The sequence below is a fragment of the Bombus pascuorum genome, chromosome 3 (genome assembly GCF_905332965.1).
Source record: "Bombus pascuorum chromosome 3, iyBomPasc1.1, whole genome shotgun sequence".
NCBI lineage: Eukaryota > Metazoa > Arthropoda > Insecta > Hymenoptera > Apidae > Bombus > Bombus pascuorum.
The window spans coordinates 18510261-18523350 of NC_083490.1; the positions used below are offsets into that span (position 1 = coordinate 18510261).

General features: G+C 40.3%; 2 protein-coding genes across 2 annotated transcripts; both read right to left on the reverse strand.

Annotated features, from left to right (window-relative positions):
* LOC132905475 (uncharacterized) lies at positions 1-2574 on the reverse strand. Its single transcript, XM_060956784.1, has 6 exons — positions 2402-2574; positions 2256-2316; positions 2061-2158; positions 1047-1553; positions 567-822; positions 1-352 (listed from the first exon to the last, which is right to left on the reverse strand). Exons 3-6 carry the CDS (start codon positions 2122-2124, stop codon positions 121-123), a joined length of 1059 nt encoding a protein of 352 aa, XP_060812767.1. The 5' UTR covers positions 2125-2158; positions 2256-2316; positions 2402-2574; the 3' UTR covers positions 1-120.
* Positions 2575-4479: 1905 nt separating this feature from the next.
* LOC132905474 (synaptic vesicle glycoprotein 2A-like) lies at positions 4480-8630 on the reverse strand. Its single transcript, XM_060956782.1, has 12 exons — positions 7832-8630; positions 7674-7730; positions 7419-7580; positions 7180-7342; positions 6940-7061; positions 6616-6854; positions 6104-6264; positions 5861-6035; positions 5639-5756; positions 5238-5397; positions 4971-5098; positions 4480-4892 (listed from the first exon to the last, which is right to left on the reverse strand). The coding sequence occupies exons 1-12, from the start codon at positions 7875-7877 to the stop codon at positions 4816-4818; spliced, it is 1608 nt and encodes a 535-aa protein (XP_060812765.1). The 5' UTR covers positions 7878-8630; the 3' UTR covers positions 4480-4815.
* Between the last annotated feature and the right edge of the window lie 4460 nt (positions 8631-13090).

Below are 13090 nucleotides of genomic sequence, written 5' to 3' on the forward strand. Positions count from 1 at the left end.
TTTATATGTGTATGTAAGTTTATTTAATCAATTTGGTTTATAAATATTTAATTACAAGATATACATATGTGCAAATTATACAGTATCAAGCAAATAATTATTATAATCGATCACTGAATATTATTGCTGCGTATTTTTTTTTACATTATTTAGATGTTTAAGAAGTCCTATTCTTCTTAAATACTTTACAAGAAGTGGTACTACACCTGCCGTTATTGGAAACCGAATAGGTGCCATGAGTTTATGAAAACCATATGCTACCAAGAAAGTTGACGTATTACCAATGATACCATTTATTTGTTCATCTTCTACGTTGAATATAAAGTGAATGATAGGTTTTAAATCTATACCTCTGAAATCAATATTTCTATAATCAATGCATGAAATTATTTTAAATACGAGTAATATATAAATTCTATCTTTTCAATATTTATTTTTCGAATAACCTTAATATTTATGTTTTATTAGAAGAGAAACCGAATAACATTCTGTAGAATTAAAATTTTAAAAAGCGTCAACGCAAAAGAAGCTTATATGTAAAAAATGTAGATTATGCAAAAACAAACCTAATTACGGCTACATAACAAGCACCGAGAGATACCAGAGAAAGCGCTACATGAAATATGACAACAATAATCCCATATTGCTTTACTATTATTTTAAATCTTTCTTTCTTGGATGAATATATTATAGGTGTAACCACTTGCTGTTTTCCATCATTTAACGAATTATTTGGCGGTTGAGATGCTTTCGTTGAATATCCCATATTGTAGATGTATTTTGGCTTAAAAAGTGAATTTTCTGTGACACAGCTTGTTAGACCTGAGTAACAGATTACAATGTCTACACTATTTTCCTCGTCAATAAGAACTTTATAATAATTACTGATAAAAGCTTACTACTAAAATACATTTTGTAAAAAATATTTTCTCTTTATGTAATTCCTACACCACATACAGAAGTTTTGATTTAGACCACCAATATTCTAATAAAAAATATCATGGGATATCATTGAGAAAATTTGGCTTCATGGTATTCTTACTAACTGCTTTTGTTTAGCTTTAGTTGAGGTAAACGAATGCTTCGATAATGAGATTTCTGCATATCCTCGGCGATGTATTTCCCGTCTCTCGCCCATTGACCGCCTGGCATGTTCAAATGCGTTGATTTTCCATTGGAGCAAAATGGTTTCGGGACGTTGCTTTGCATCGATCCATTTAAACTAACTGCTCCAAAACAATCGTACGAATCTACATGTGTATCACTGGAGTTTTCCAAACCATTTGAACGTTCTGTTGGTTTTGATAATTGTTGCGCAAAAAATGATCTACAATCACTCTTGCCATATAATAATACCGGTGCAGCGATGTCTCGTGCCCTTTCAGGTGTGAATCGCCCGGTCTCATTGGCAAATATTTCGGAGACGTTTGTAGGAAGCGATAGAGTAGGAGCATCGGGATACTGACGAACACTCGTAAAGTGAAGATTTTTCATGCGATTTTGATGAACGGCTGCATACCGGATACACTGTACTTTGCCTAACGATGTATTTGCTGAAAAAATTGTCATCAAAAGAAATCAGATAAGAAATAACAGTGTAATGAAAAAAAAGAAATAAAAAAATTGTTTTTTAACTACTTGTCAGATTTCTACTTGTCAGTTTTTTAAACTGTTTTCACGTATCAAACTTCAGTTCGTTGTTAATTATTATGCGACTGATAGAATGGAACAGTCATTGTGAAGATGTTTATCATTATTATTGTTTCTGATGAAATGTATGGTTGCAGTATAATATAATTACAGCAATAATGTAACATACATACATATAATTTAATACAGGTAACAATATTTTTCTATTAACATAGCCGATATTACTTGTTTATTTAATTAATTTAAATGTATAAGAAATAAAAATAATCTAGAGACATCGATTTCAATCTGCCATTTCATAATAATACGAAATGTTATGAGAGCATTATTTAATTTAATTGATTTCAATTTTTAGAGATAGTAGTATCAGATATAAACTCGTACATAAAAGTAAATTATAAACTTCATACCTGTATGCGAAACCTGTGATAAACTTGTCGATAAATAGGAGTTACTGATACGGGATAATGCCATCTTAAAACCTTTAGAGCACTTGTAAGCAGTGGTTCTGTTGATATATCACACAACACTATTTTATATATATATATATATGGAAAGTAATGTATAAACATATGCCTGTTGAAATATATAAAAGATAATCTTACAATGAAATCTCGATGGAACTGCTTAACCTAAGGATAATTCAGCGATTATATTTCTCTAGCTCTACAGTATAACACACATTTATAGATTTCTCGAATACTCATTGGTTTCTTAAGAAAATTCAGTAATGCAAAAACGTCATACAAACCGGTTAATACTTTCTCTCTCTCTCTATATATATATAATATCACTGAGAGACACGTTATAAACTATTGATGTATATATTAACTAAAAGACATTTTTGCTAGTTATTACTACTTTACTCCTGCGTACATAATACACCTCACGCCCTCTGTCATTCGTATGTGTGTTTAGAACCAGAGTTGGTATTGATTATCATGTGTTATCAGTAATGTTAATAAAAGTTGACAATGATTGAAAGTAAACAAAAAAAGTATCGTCGTGGTTAAATTTTATTGATAACCGAAAACAATTTTCGGTATCAATACTAATTACCAGCAATCAGAAGAACTGATCATTTGATCATGAAATTGATCATTTGTCATCATTGGTTATTTGTAATTAAAATCATGTAAACTAAGCTATTAATTCTTACACTACAACTTTTAACATGTTTATAACTATTATGATATTCGGTTTCTGTTATAAACAACGTACAAAATAGGTTATCACCATCATCACCATTGACCAACGATAGAAGAATAATATACAAAATATACATAGAACAGATTTACCACCCTATGGAACTTTGTATCGCATGTTCTGAAATACCGATCGTACAATATATTTGAGATTTCATTGTGCCATCTACGATTTAGAGCGGCGAATATTGGAATTATCATTGTTGTAATATTATTCTATGCTGAAGCGATAAAGTTGGGAATGACAATAGAACGACAAGAGGACTTTAGAGCTTCTAAAATTATGACACAAAAATACATCGAATGATATAGAGTGATCAATGGAAAGTTCACAAATGGTCCTTGGTAAGAAAGATTGCAAAATAAATAGATGGAGTTCATATAAATAGATTTCCTAGAGATACTAAATATAATTTCTAAACTCGCTAGCTCCAAGTTATGATCTTCAAGGTCCCTATTTCAATATATCTGTATGAAATCCAATCGGATGCACCGTAAAGTCTTGTCCGGACGTGGTATTTATCTCGCCTGTATCACAGTTAAATATCTTGATTTGCTACATTTGGAGAAGTAAGAAGATTCTTGCAAGCAATCAATATTTCGATGGTTGGTATCAATATTGAAGTTTATATACATATTTATGTATATCGTTAAAATGTGTTTTAACAAAGACGCTAATGACAGGTTTTAATGTTTCGATCGTTTATGCTTGTACATTAATTATCGTCGTTCCCTCGACCAGTTTTAAAGAATGTTACACGTTTGAAAAATGTATAATGTTTGCGTTTGTCTTGCATATATCGTAGAAACTTGATTTTGTATACATATTCTAATATGGGTGTGTGCATTCTGGACGCGTAGGATCTTGATTTCAAATGAATAAAACGACTCCTAATGTGCATATGGTGTAGAAAAATTAAATAACGTAGCGATGTGTTAAAAAATTAACTTTTATGGAATTTTACTTCCAGTACAAGAAAACGTTCCACTCGTACTATTATTTCCATAGTTCTTGTTGAACTACGTGAAATTTGTTGCGAGGACTGAAACGCTTTATCTTTTACATTTAACACTAGCGCAGAGTTAGGAGCGCCGCTGAACGTAACTTTCGATTCCGATAAAACGACTTACTTTGCTCAACAATACATAGTACTTTAATAATGTGCATCATTTATCGTTATAATCGCATTATCAACATGCCATTAGTCTGACGTTAATTAGATTTCACCTTGATGCTGTTTTCGTGACATTTATCAAACTGCAAAATAGAAAAGTTACGATCGTTCGTTTACGCGGGAACTCTACGAACGACGTTTTAGCATGCGACATCGCTGCGATAATATGTCTTTGCAGTTGCTAATAGGAAAACAAAGAGAGAAATATGATCGTAGCGGGATCGCACGGTAAAATGTCGCTCGTGTGCATTCTTAATTTGCACATCGAAACTTTGCGAAATGAATCATCGATAGATTTTTCATCTATTGAGGAAATCAATCTCTCGAAGGCTAATTTACTTACGTTTTAGCGTGTTATTACATGTGGTCGGTACGACGTACGAGAAATTTTTTTACGTTAACGTCAACGGTTGGACGTTTGAGGAATTTTGATATGAGAAATGGAATCGTGAAATTAGAAACTATGCCTTTTAATCCAATTAGAAAAATACTATATTTACAGTAATTCGATACTCAGATAGAAGTAACATAAAAGTCGTTCGATTTGCACGTGAAACGTGGATAGAAAAATGCGATCTGCCCTGACTCCGAATGAAACTCCGAAACGCATTACAAAGATATCACAGTTGCACACAGAGCAAAAGCATTCTCTTCAGCTTGGCTCTTTTCCACATTACGCCAAACATGACAAGCTACGGAAATCTGCGTTATTTCCTTTCGTTTCGTTTACATTTCGTATGTAGTTCGTTTCGCTTCGTTTCGAGTTTCGTCCGGTCGCTAACGGGTTACGCGTTGGACATGGAATGATTTTTCTCCAACGTCTTAACAGGCCTCGGATGGAAGAAAGACAGGCAAAAGCAGACTAAACAAAGAAGTTGAGCGAGTTAGAAAATAGTGACGTATGTATGTAGCGTAGCTGTCGATTTCCGTACTCACTTACCGAGTAATAAACAGCCCATTCCCATGAACCCGACCAAACACTCCACGTCCAATAACGCGGAGAAAATAAAATTTCCCAAAACAGCTGCTACGTTCCCAACGGTGATGAGCACGTTCACACTGGTGGATCTGGATTAGAAATTAAAAAACGGCTGATTTTTTAATTTTAAAAAAACACAAGTTTCGCGACAATAGACGGAAAGAGAAACGAATCACGTTATAAGGAAGATATACGCGTTCGTCTGGTTATTTGCGACACAAGCATTACCTTAATGGAATAGGAATAACGTCGATGTTCATGGCGGTAACGATATTACCCGTTATCCTTGTCGTCACGATTATAGCGGCTGCCAGTGTCAGCATATAGGGAGTTGATTGTGCCCAGTTTATTCCAAAACTGCTTATCACCGATATAAAGAAAGCGGCAACTACAACAGGAACGATTGGTCATCCGACGAGCACAGGGTCCTCTTGTATCGCGGAAATTCGCGACGCCTGAGTGAGACTATAGTTACGGTGGATGCGTTCTGACGAATATGTTAAGACAATCGGACGTATATAAATTGTTGCGAATATATGATGTTCGTTGTTAGGTGTTTCATTCCTTGATATCGTACATTTGTAACCATAGCCTAACGAGTAATTAGTTAGCGAAAAAAGGGTTCTTACGCATTATCGTTTTCTTTCTAAACTTTGAAGTGTATACCATGCCAGCGAGGAACGAAAACACGACTGCCGAGACTGCGATAATGGAGGAATTTTGGTATACCACCGCTTTGATTTTCCACTGAAAAGTAAAGGCGAGAGAAAGAGAATTAAGAAGAATTTTTGATTATTCCAATGTTGGGAAACGATCGCGGATCAACGAGCGTTGGCCACGCACTTTCTCACCGTTATGCAAATGTCGTCGAAATTTGGGTTATCTAAGTAATTTTTGGCTGGAACCGACATTCGACGATCCAACATTTCGCGCATGGTCGGCGCTCGGTCCTCGGTCCACCTCTCGTAGTCGAAATTATTCAGAATGGTGAAGAGATGCGGCACCCAAAGTCTCATCGTGTTAAATCTGCGCTTAATAGACGATCGAATCAGGGTTTCGCGACGCGACATTCATTTTGGAAGCGAAGAACTTACCCCAGCATGCTACCGAATTGGAGAAAACTTAGAAACATGAAGACTCGCAGATACGGAGAAGAGAATAAAAGTTTGATGTTGTAATAGGCGAGTCGTATTTTTTCGGAATTCGTTTTAAACACGGTGCCCTGTGACGATGGCCATACGAGTAGCGTTTTAATCTGAAAGGGAAAACAGGAAGCAACGATGCAACCAATGTTTAGGATTCTAGAGTAAATTATCACCCACACTGTATCTTTATATCGCGTCTTATAACCAATGAGTCCTCTAAAATCTTACAATTTTTATGATTAAACGATTAGAAACAAATTATGCCATAATCGAAACATCGAAAAAGGGGATTCACCGAAAAAAGGGGAGACGGTCCGTTTCTGAGATGCAGCTACTACTTAGTAAAATAGTGCAAGTATAAAAATGTCATAGTGCGAGAGACGACGTGTCTCGCGTACGTATCCGAATTCTTGCGACGCGATTAGGTAAAATGGGAAAGATTCGAAAGATTTGAGTCTCACCGGGAATGTGTCGGCTGGCTTCCTTCTGTTAATGGAGTACATTCTTTTAAGCAGCATCAGAGCTTCGTCGAGTTTGCCGTTCTCTACGAGGAACTTGGGACTCTGAGGCAGCATGCTGGCTGTTACGAGACCGAGAATTGGTACGATCGAGCAGACCAACAAGTAAATCCGCCAAGCGGTGTATTGTTGATTGAACACGTTGATGGTCAACGGCAGAGGAGTGATCAGAAAAGCGAGGACTGAAAAGAAACCGTCGTTTGATCGATGACAGGATCGAGATAGAACGAGAGAAATAGGAAAGCCGGTAGTACACGCATGACTTACCTGCTGGGATAATGATCGCTACGTTTATAGCGAGGTTTCCCCATCTGGTGAAACTGGCCTTGTAGCTTGGGGAGTGAAATTCAGAAAGATACGTGGCAACCATCGAGAACGGTCCTCCCGCGCTGAAATTCGTACTCTTCGAGTGAATGTACGGAAGCGATGTGTCACACGTGTGTCACGGCACACATGTCGGGTATCGGATATCACAGGATTGTAGAACTGACCAGGGATGATACTCACAGAACACCGTTGAAGAACTTGATGACCAGAAACCCGTAGTAAGAATCGATAGCGGTAGCGAGTAAGTTTAGAATGCAATCCACTAGGAGGCCGAAGATGAACAAATTTCTCATTCCGACATGCGGTGTTAAGTGGTCCCAGATGAAACTGGTCAACGCCATACCTGTGTGCGTTCGAGATTACGTGAATCATGGTATAATAGTATCAGGGCAAGTTGCTCCCGACGAGATCGAGATTACCTAGGAACGGGAAGCCGCAAAGAACACCTTTGTCAAAGAAAGTGAGCTCGAGATCGCACTCGGCGGAAGCTATGATGAAGGCGGTCGTAGTGGTATCGAAGATGCCGGTCCACGCGACCGGCAGAGCCGCGAGAAACAGCATCACGTTGAATATACCATAGCCTGTGAACGAGAGGGAAGGAAAGGTACACATACGGGAGTAAAAGGCATTTTGAGCCGAGAATCTGTCGCGACCATCGGCACGAGCCCTCTAACCTGTTGCCGATATAGCTTTGTCGACGTCCCCTGTTTCATCCGTGTCATCGGTTCTCACTGAAAATCACGAGAAGCTTGTCGGTAGAGCGAACACGCAGAACAACTCGTTGTCAACACGGAAAACGATCGTATAAACCGAATCCCGTGAAAATTCTTACCGGTTATCGTCGATATTTTTCCATTGCTTCCACTATTCGTCACCATTTTCTCAATCTTACTGCGCGTCTAAAGTGAAAAAGGTGGAAGGTCGTGGCGACTCGGAAACCGAGAACCGAGAATCCAGCGAACCGAATCTCGTCGAATTAGACGAATCGAAAACCACCAATCCAACTTTTATACTCGATCGTCCCGTTTATAGATTTATTGCCGAGTCGAACAACATCCAGCCAGATGTGTAAACGTTTGCACGGATATCACGAAAGCCAAGGAATTCTGTGCGACGACTCTCCTCCGATAGAATCCACAGCACTCTGAACTAGTAAGCGCTTCGTTTACTGGCGAGCATCCCGTTCGCAACGGTGTAACTTGCCAATTAAAACGGGTCAAACGATTCAATTGTTATGGTCCGCTCTCTCGGTCGGCGAGTCCTCGTTTAGCGTCGCGTTAAATCGTCCTCCGATATCGCCGATAGACCATAACGATATCCACGATGATAATGATGACCGTGCTGCAGCAGTAGTGACGGCTGTTTGACGGCAGAGGCGGCGGCAGCGGTAAACGCTTACGAGATTAACTGGCGAATTCGCGTCTCGGATTTTTGCACAAAAACTAAGTTTAGCCGTGATCGTACCACGCTAGACGTAAGTAAGAGTAAGCGTCGTCGGTAAGGAATGGGAGAGCGCCGCACTCGGGACGAGCGTTCCTCCCGATCTGAATCGATTCAAGACGATCTTCGACCCTTCGATCCGATGATATCCCCTGATAAGATAACCGCACGTGCCAGTAACAACTTATTCTTTAAATACACGACGGCGTGCTTCCAACGTTATCAAGTGAGATGATACCATTGTCCGAAAAAAATCTGACATGAAAGAAACGCGTGTCGTCGGAATCGGTGCAAACAGAACTACTTCACTTGATCGAATATTGATTTTTCCGACTAATCGATCGATCGTTGAGTCGCGAGAAAAAGAACAAGTTCTCTCGCCTTGCTTTCCCATAATCGACTCGATTCTCGAGATTGTTCCGATTACCATTGCAAATGCACGCCAGTCGTTTCGAATGTACGTTCTACGTCTACCTTGCGATCTGTCGTCAAGTTATGATTTTCTCACTAGATGTGAAAGTCTCGCGAAAGAACTGGCAACGACGGATCGCTTGGCTCGATCGAGAGGGTTGCTCGTTTGTCTGTTTAAACATCGTGATTCTTATGTTGGGACAGTTTGTTCACTAGCTCAATAGCGACGCGTATATCATTGATGACATTTGGTCGCGTCTGCGTTGCGCAAACTTTTGCCAGAGACCTCAAATTTATATTCCGTCGCATCACGCGAGAATTCCTCGTACGTAATCGTGATTGCCGAAATTATTCCCGATGTGAGATATTCACAGTTGCGCTATAGCATAAATAGCGCTATCTGTTGCGCGTTGCGAGTTGTGTCTCGCGTGCGTACGTATCGTAACCGACAAAGCTGTTCTCCCACTTTACGAAACAGTCTTCACGGTCGCGTGACAGGCTTGTGATCAAAGCGCGTCATAATTGCCGTTGAAACTTGGTAGCGCGTGATCGATCCGCGTTAACACGTGTAGAACGTATCGAAAAATGGTTCTCGCCAAGCTAACAGAGCCAGCGAGTTGACCGAATTGGTCGATCGATCTTTTCGCACGAGAAGCCAAGAATTTCCATCGTGTTCTTAGAACGAGTTAAAACGTGGCCGTACACTCGAACCACCTAACTATACATATGTATATTCGAGGCGCTTGCTTCTCAGTACACGCAAATACGAAATCTTCGAGGTTCCCTGGTGTCGCATCCAAAGCTAATGGCACAAAGATAATCCCCTTGGGTAACCCTCTTGGTTCTCGTCTGCTCGTCCCGTTAGTTTCGAAGGTCTTCAAAGCACTAGGTAATTCGCTCCCTCGTTTCCTCCTTGACGAACTCTATGATTCCCGAGATTACGCGCGTTTCTTTCTCCTCTCGATATATCGCGGTTTCCTTGTCCCTTCATTTTCGCCAAATTAACATCCACGAGAGGAGAAAGAAAATCGTGGTTTTGTGCGCGGCCGTAGCTACGTGCAAGCAGAGCAACGTTATTTATTCGGTCCACGTACACTCTTAAAGATAAGGACGCCTAAGCAATAATACCAACAATAGTAACCGACTCCTCGCGGAACGATCCTGTTTCCCTCCCGTTTCCTTCTCATTTTGCGAAAATTTATATCGCTTGGGATCAGTTCTCGCTCCCGTCCTATTATACTTGTACGCCGGTGTACACGCACTTGGTCGAAAGTTTCCTTTTTTAACGTGGAAAGCGTTCGAGTTGGGAATTTTTTGAAACGACCGGTGTCTGTTAGATTGGCGATTCCCTTTGATACAACGAAGAGAAACGTTAACGTTCCAGAGTTTACGATTCGATTTTTACTAGTCCGTGAAAGCAAAGCGCTATCGAGCAACGCTCGAGATTCGCGTTTCCAATGTCTGTCTTTCGATCCGTGTTTGCAACACGGATCGCTAGGCAAAGTTCCACGACTACTTTTGGTTTTTCCTTATTTTTTCGTCTGGTTTGTCGGTAAAAGCTTTCTCGCTCTTAATGCAATTCAAAATTGGACCATGCCACAGGGGGGTGGGAAGTTGAAGTATCGTTCAAGAATATTTCAGAGACGAGATTGCGATAAAAAGGGCGGGAAGAGCGGAGCTTTCTCGTCGCTTTGTTTCCCGCCGGCAGCGTTAATTAAATTACGCCGAGAAAAAAGAAAGAGTAGAAGAGAGCAAAGTTTAAAACTGGCGTTTCCCTAACCTCGTCCAAACTCGAACATTGCCTCTTCGTTTCGACATCTCGAGGCAGTTTTTTCAGCCACCAATGAAAATTCCGCATCGATGGCTGTTATCCAGCGAACATATCGGTCACGTGTTATGTAAACTCGACGTCACGGATAAACCGTAAATGTATCCACGTTTGCCGTTGCTTCCGCGAAGATCGTTGTTCAAGAATCGTTGGACTGGTACGTGTCTTTCAAACCGCGCTACTCTTGAACGCGCTACCTGCCGTTTGCATATTTTACGAACCAACCAGATAGTTTCTGTATCTTTCCCTTCCTTCCTATTTTCGACGACTTTCGCGTTATTTTCTTTCGTATTATTTCTTATCGGCGAATTAGTCGGAAGTGTACGGAAAGCTTAAGACTATGTTTCTGAAATATCTTTGATATTCGAATAAAAAAGGGAGTAAAAGATAGCAGATTTATCGTATTCTAAATATATTTATTCTAATGCCGAATCTTATACTTACACGAACCTACAATTAAGAAAACTTTGCCGAAAATCAACACGGAATTTGGCACGAAGTGTATTCGGTTGGAAAGAAATTTGAGAAAGAACGTCAAAATATTTCGCAGAGGTATTATTGTGACTCTTTATGGCCGCTAGCTGTGCGCATAGAATTAAGCGGAACGTAATAATCCTAAGGAACTGTCATAAAACGAAGCTTTTCGATTCACTTTAAGGCCGTTAATTGGCATAAAACACCTTCGAGTCAAGAGGTTCCTTATGGTTATTGCTCAATCAGGTGAAAAAGTGAGGAAACGTGAGTATCCCAATCTTTCACGAGATTCCGCCCGCAAGCGATCAGTGAGCGCGCAAGAGTTTTCCTTTGCGACAACATCGTCACCGAACTTCACTGGTTCAACGACTTTAGATCAGGCATCTCTCTAACTTACACACCTGCACCGAGCGTAAGCATCTTGTCTACAAGTTGTTGGAAATACATAATATCTTTGAACTGTTAATCAAGTGTTGTAATAATTCAACCATCTCTACTGTCCTAAACGAAATAGGAGATCGATCAGTTTCGTGGCGTCGATTGTATAATCGTAACGGGAATTTACAACTACCGTTGACGCGCTTCCTCGCGATCGCGTCAATCCGCGAACGGTCGAGAAACGATTATATATGTATTAGTATCGGCTCAAGCAGAGCAGATAACCACATTACTCTTAATGACTAATTGTGGAAGATATTTTTAGCAAAATGGTGAATAGTATGTCTTTTCACCTTCGTGGTTACTGCAAGACGAACTAATCTTCGCATACCGAGTTTACGGAAACCAAACGATGACCAGACGTAGATCGATAATTTCGTGAAAACGTGGATCGGATTGACGACCTGGAAAGGAAGCGAGATCGAGGTTGCGAGCAGTTTCGTATCGTGAAGAAGGCGAAACGAGAATTTTGGGGCGCGCTTCATTTTCGTACTTGCGATTAATCGTCGAGAAGCTATGCTCTTTCGCAGATCTGGCTGCAACTCGATCGTCTCGGCTTTTCGAAAACGGCACGATAAACATTTAGATGTCGATCGTTCTAGCTGTCTCGCCGGTAAGTTTCACGAGTATCGGTCTTGCTTAGCTAAAATATCTAAAACTACGTGGCTGCAGGGGATGTCGATCGATTTTGCAGAGGGGAGTTCGATACGGTTACGTTTCGCTCGTTTTCGATTCGTGTCACTCGGAAGAGAAACGCTTGCTATGAGAGGGAGTATTGGGAGCGGGAGTGGGTTGTGTATCGTGAGACGTTGCGAGGCGATGAGGGTGGTGCGATACAATCCGATACAATTGGAACGGCGAGAGAAAGCTAGAGAGAGAGGAGAAAGGGAGAGACTAAACTGTCGGCAGACCGTATTTATTCTTGTTGCCTGCAACACGCGGGTTACATTGTACTCTCTAGCTAACTTTCCTAACGATCTCGTGGTTCTGCTCGTGTTTTCCTTAAATACGGCGAAACTCTGAGATAAGCCGAAACCAGTTAAACCTAAGCGTTTCCTTCCCTCCTTTGTTGCCGCTCGGCAGTCGTTTAATGCTTGCGAGAAAACGAAAGGGTTCAAGAAGGAGAACGGGATCTTCGCTTCTGGAAATTCGCTCGCCGAAAGGCAACGATGAATAGGACGAGAAAGGAATAGAAACGAGGAATAAACAACGAGAGGGGCAGTTTGCGAACTTTTGGTTTCCCGTAAATTCTTTTGGTTTTCCTGCTTGTTGGGACAGACGCGGATTGTCTGGTGCATGGTGTTGCAGGAAGTTTACAATTCGAAAAAATGTTGATTGCGTTATCGAGACACGACTAATGTTTATACAGTGTAACGTTGTAAGTGTCAGAACAACCTATGGGAGACTCGTTTTAAATTCATTGCGTCTCGCTCCGTCGCATTATCTGTAAACGATGCAATTAGAGCCGCCATCCGAGCCGAAATAAAGTTATTTCAAGCT

Excerpts from the sequence above, each read along its gene's own strand:
- LOC132905475 (XM_060956784.1), bottom strand. The coding sequence starts at position 2,124 with ATGGCATTATCCCGTATCAGTAACTCCTATTTATCGACAAGTTTATCA. Across the intron at positions 1,554-2,060 it reads ATCACAGGTTTCGCATACAG|CAAATACATCGTTAGGCAAA; the intron begins GTATGAAGTTTA and ends CAATTTTTTCAG. Across the intron at positions 353-566 it reads TGTTATGTAGCCGTAATTAG|AGGTATAGATTTAAAACCTA; the intron begins GTTTGTTTTTGC and ends TATTGATTTCAG.
- LOC132905474 (XM_060956782.1), bottom strand. The coding sequence starts at position 7,877 with ATGGTGACGAATAGTGGAAGCAATGGAAAAATATCGACGATAACCG. Across the intron at positions 7,731-7,831 it reads AAAAATATCGACGATAACCG|TGAGAACCGATGACACGGAT; the intron begins GTAAGAATTTTC and ends CGTGATTTTCAG. Across the intron at positions 4,893-4,970 it reads AATGGGCTGTTTATTACTCG|TCTGCTTTTGCCTGTCTTTC; the intron begins GTAAGTGAGTAC and ends TTCTTTGTTTAG.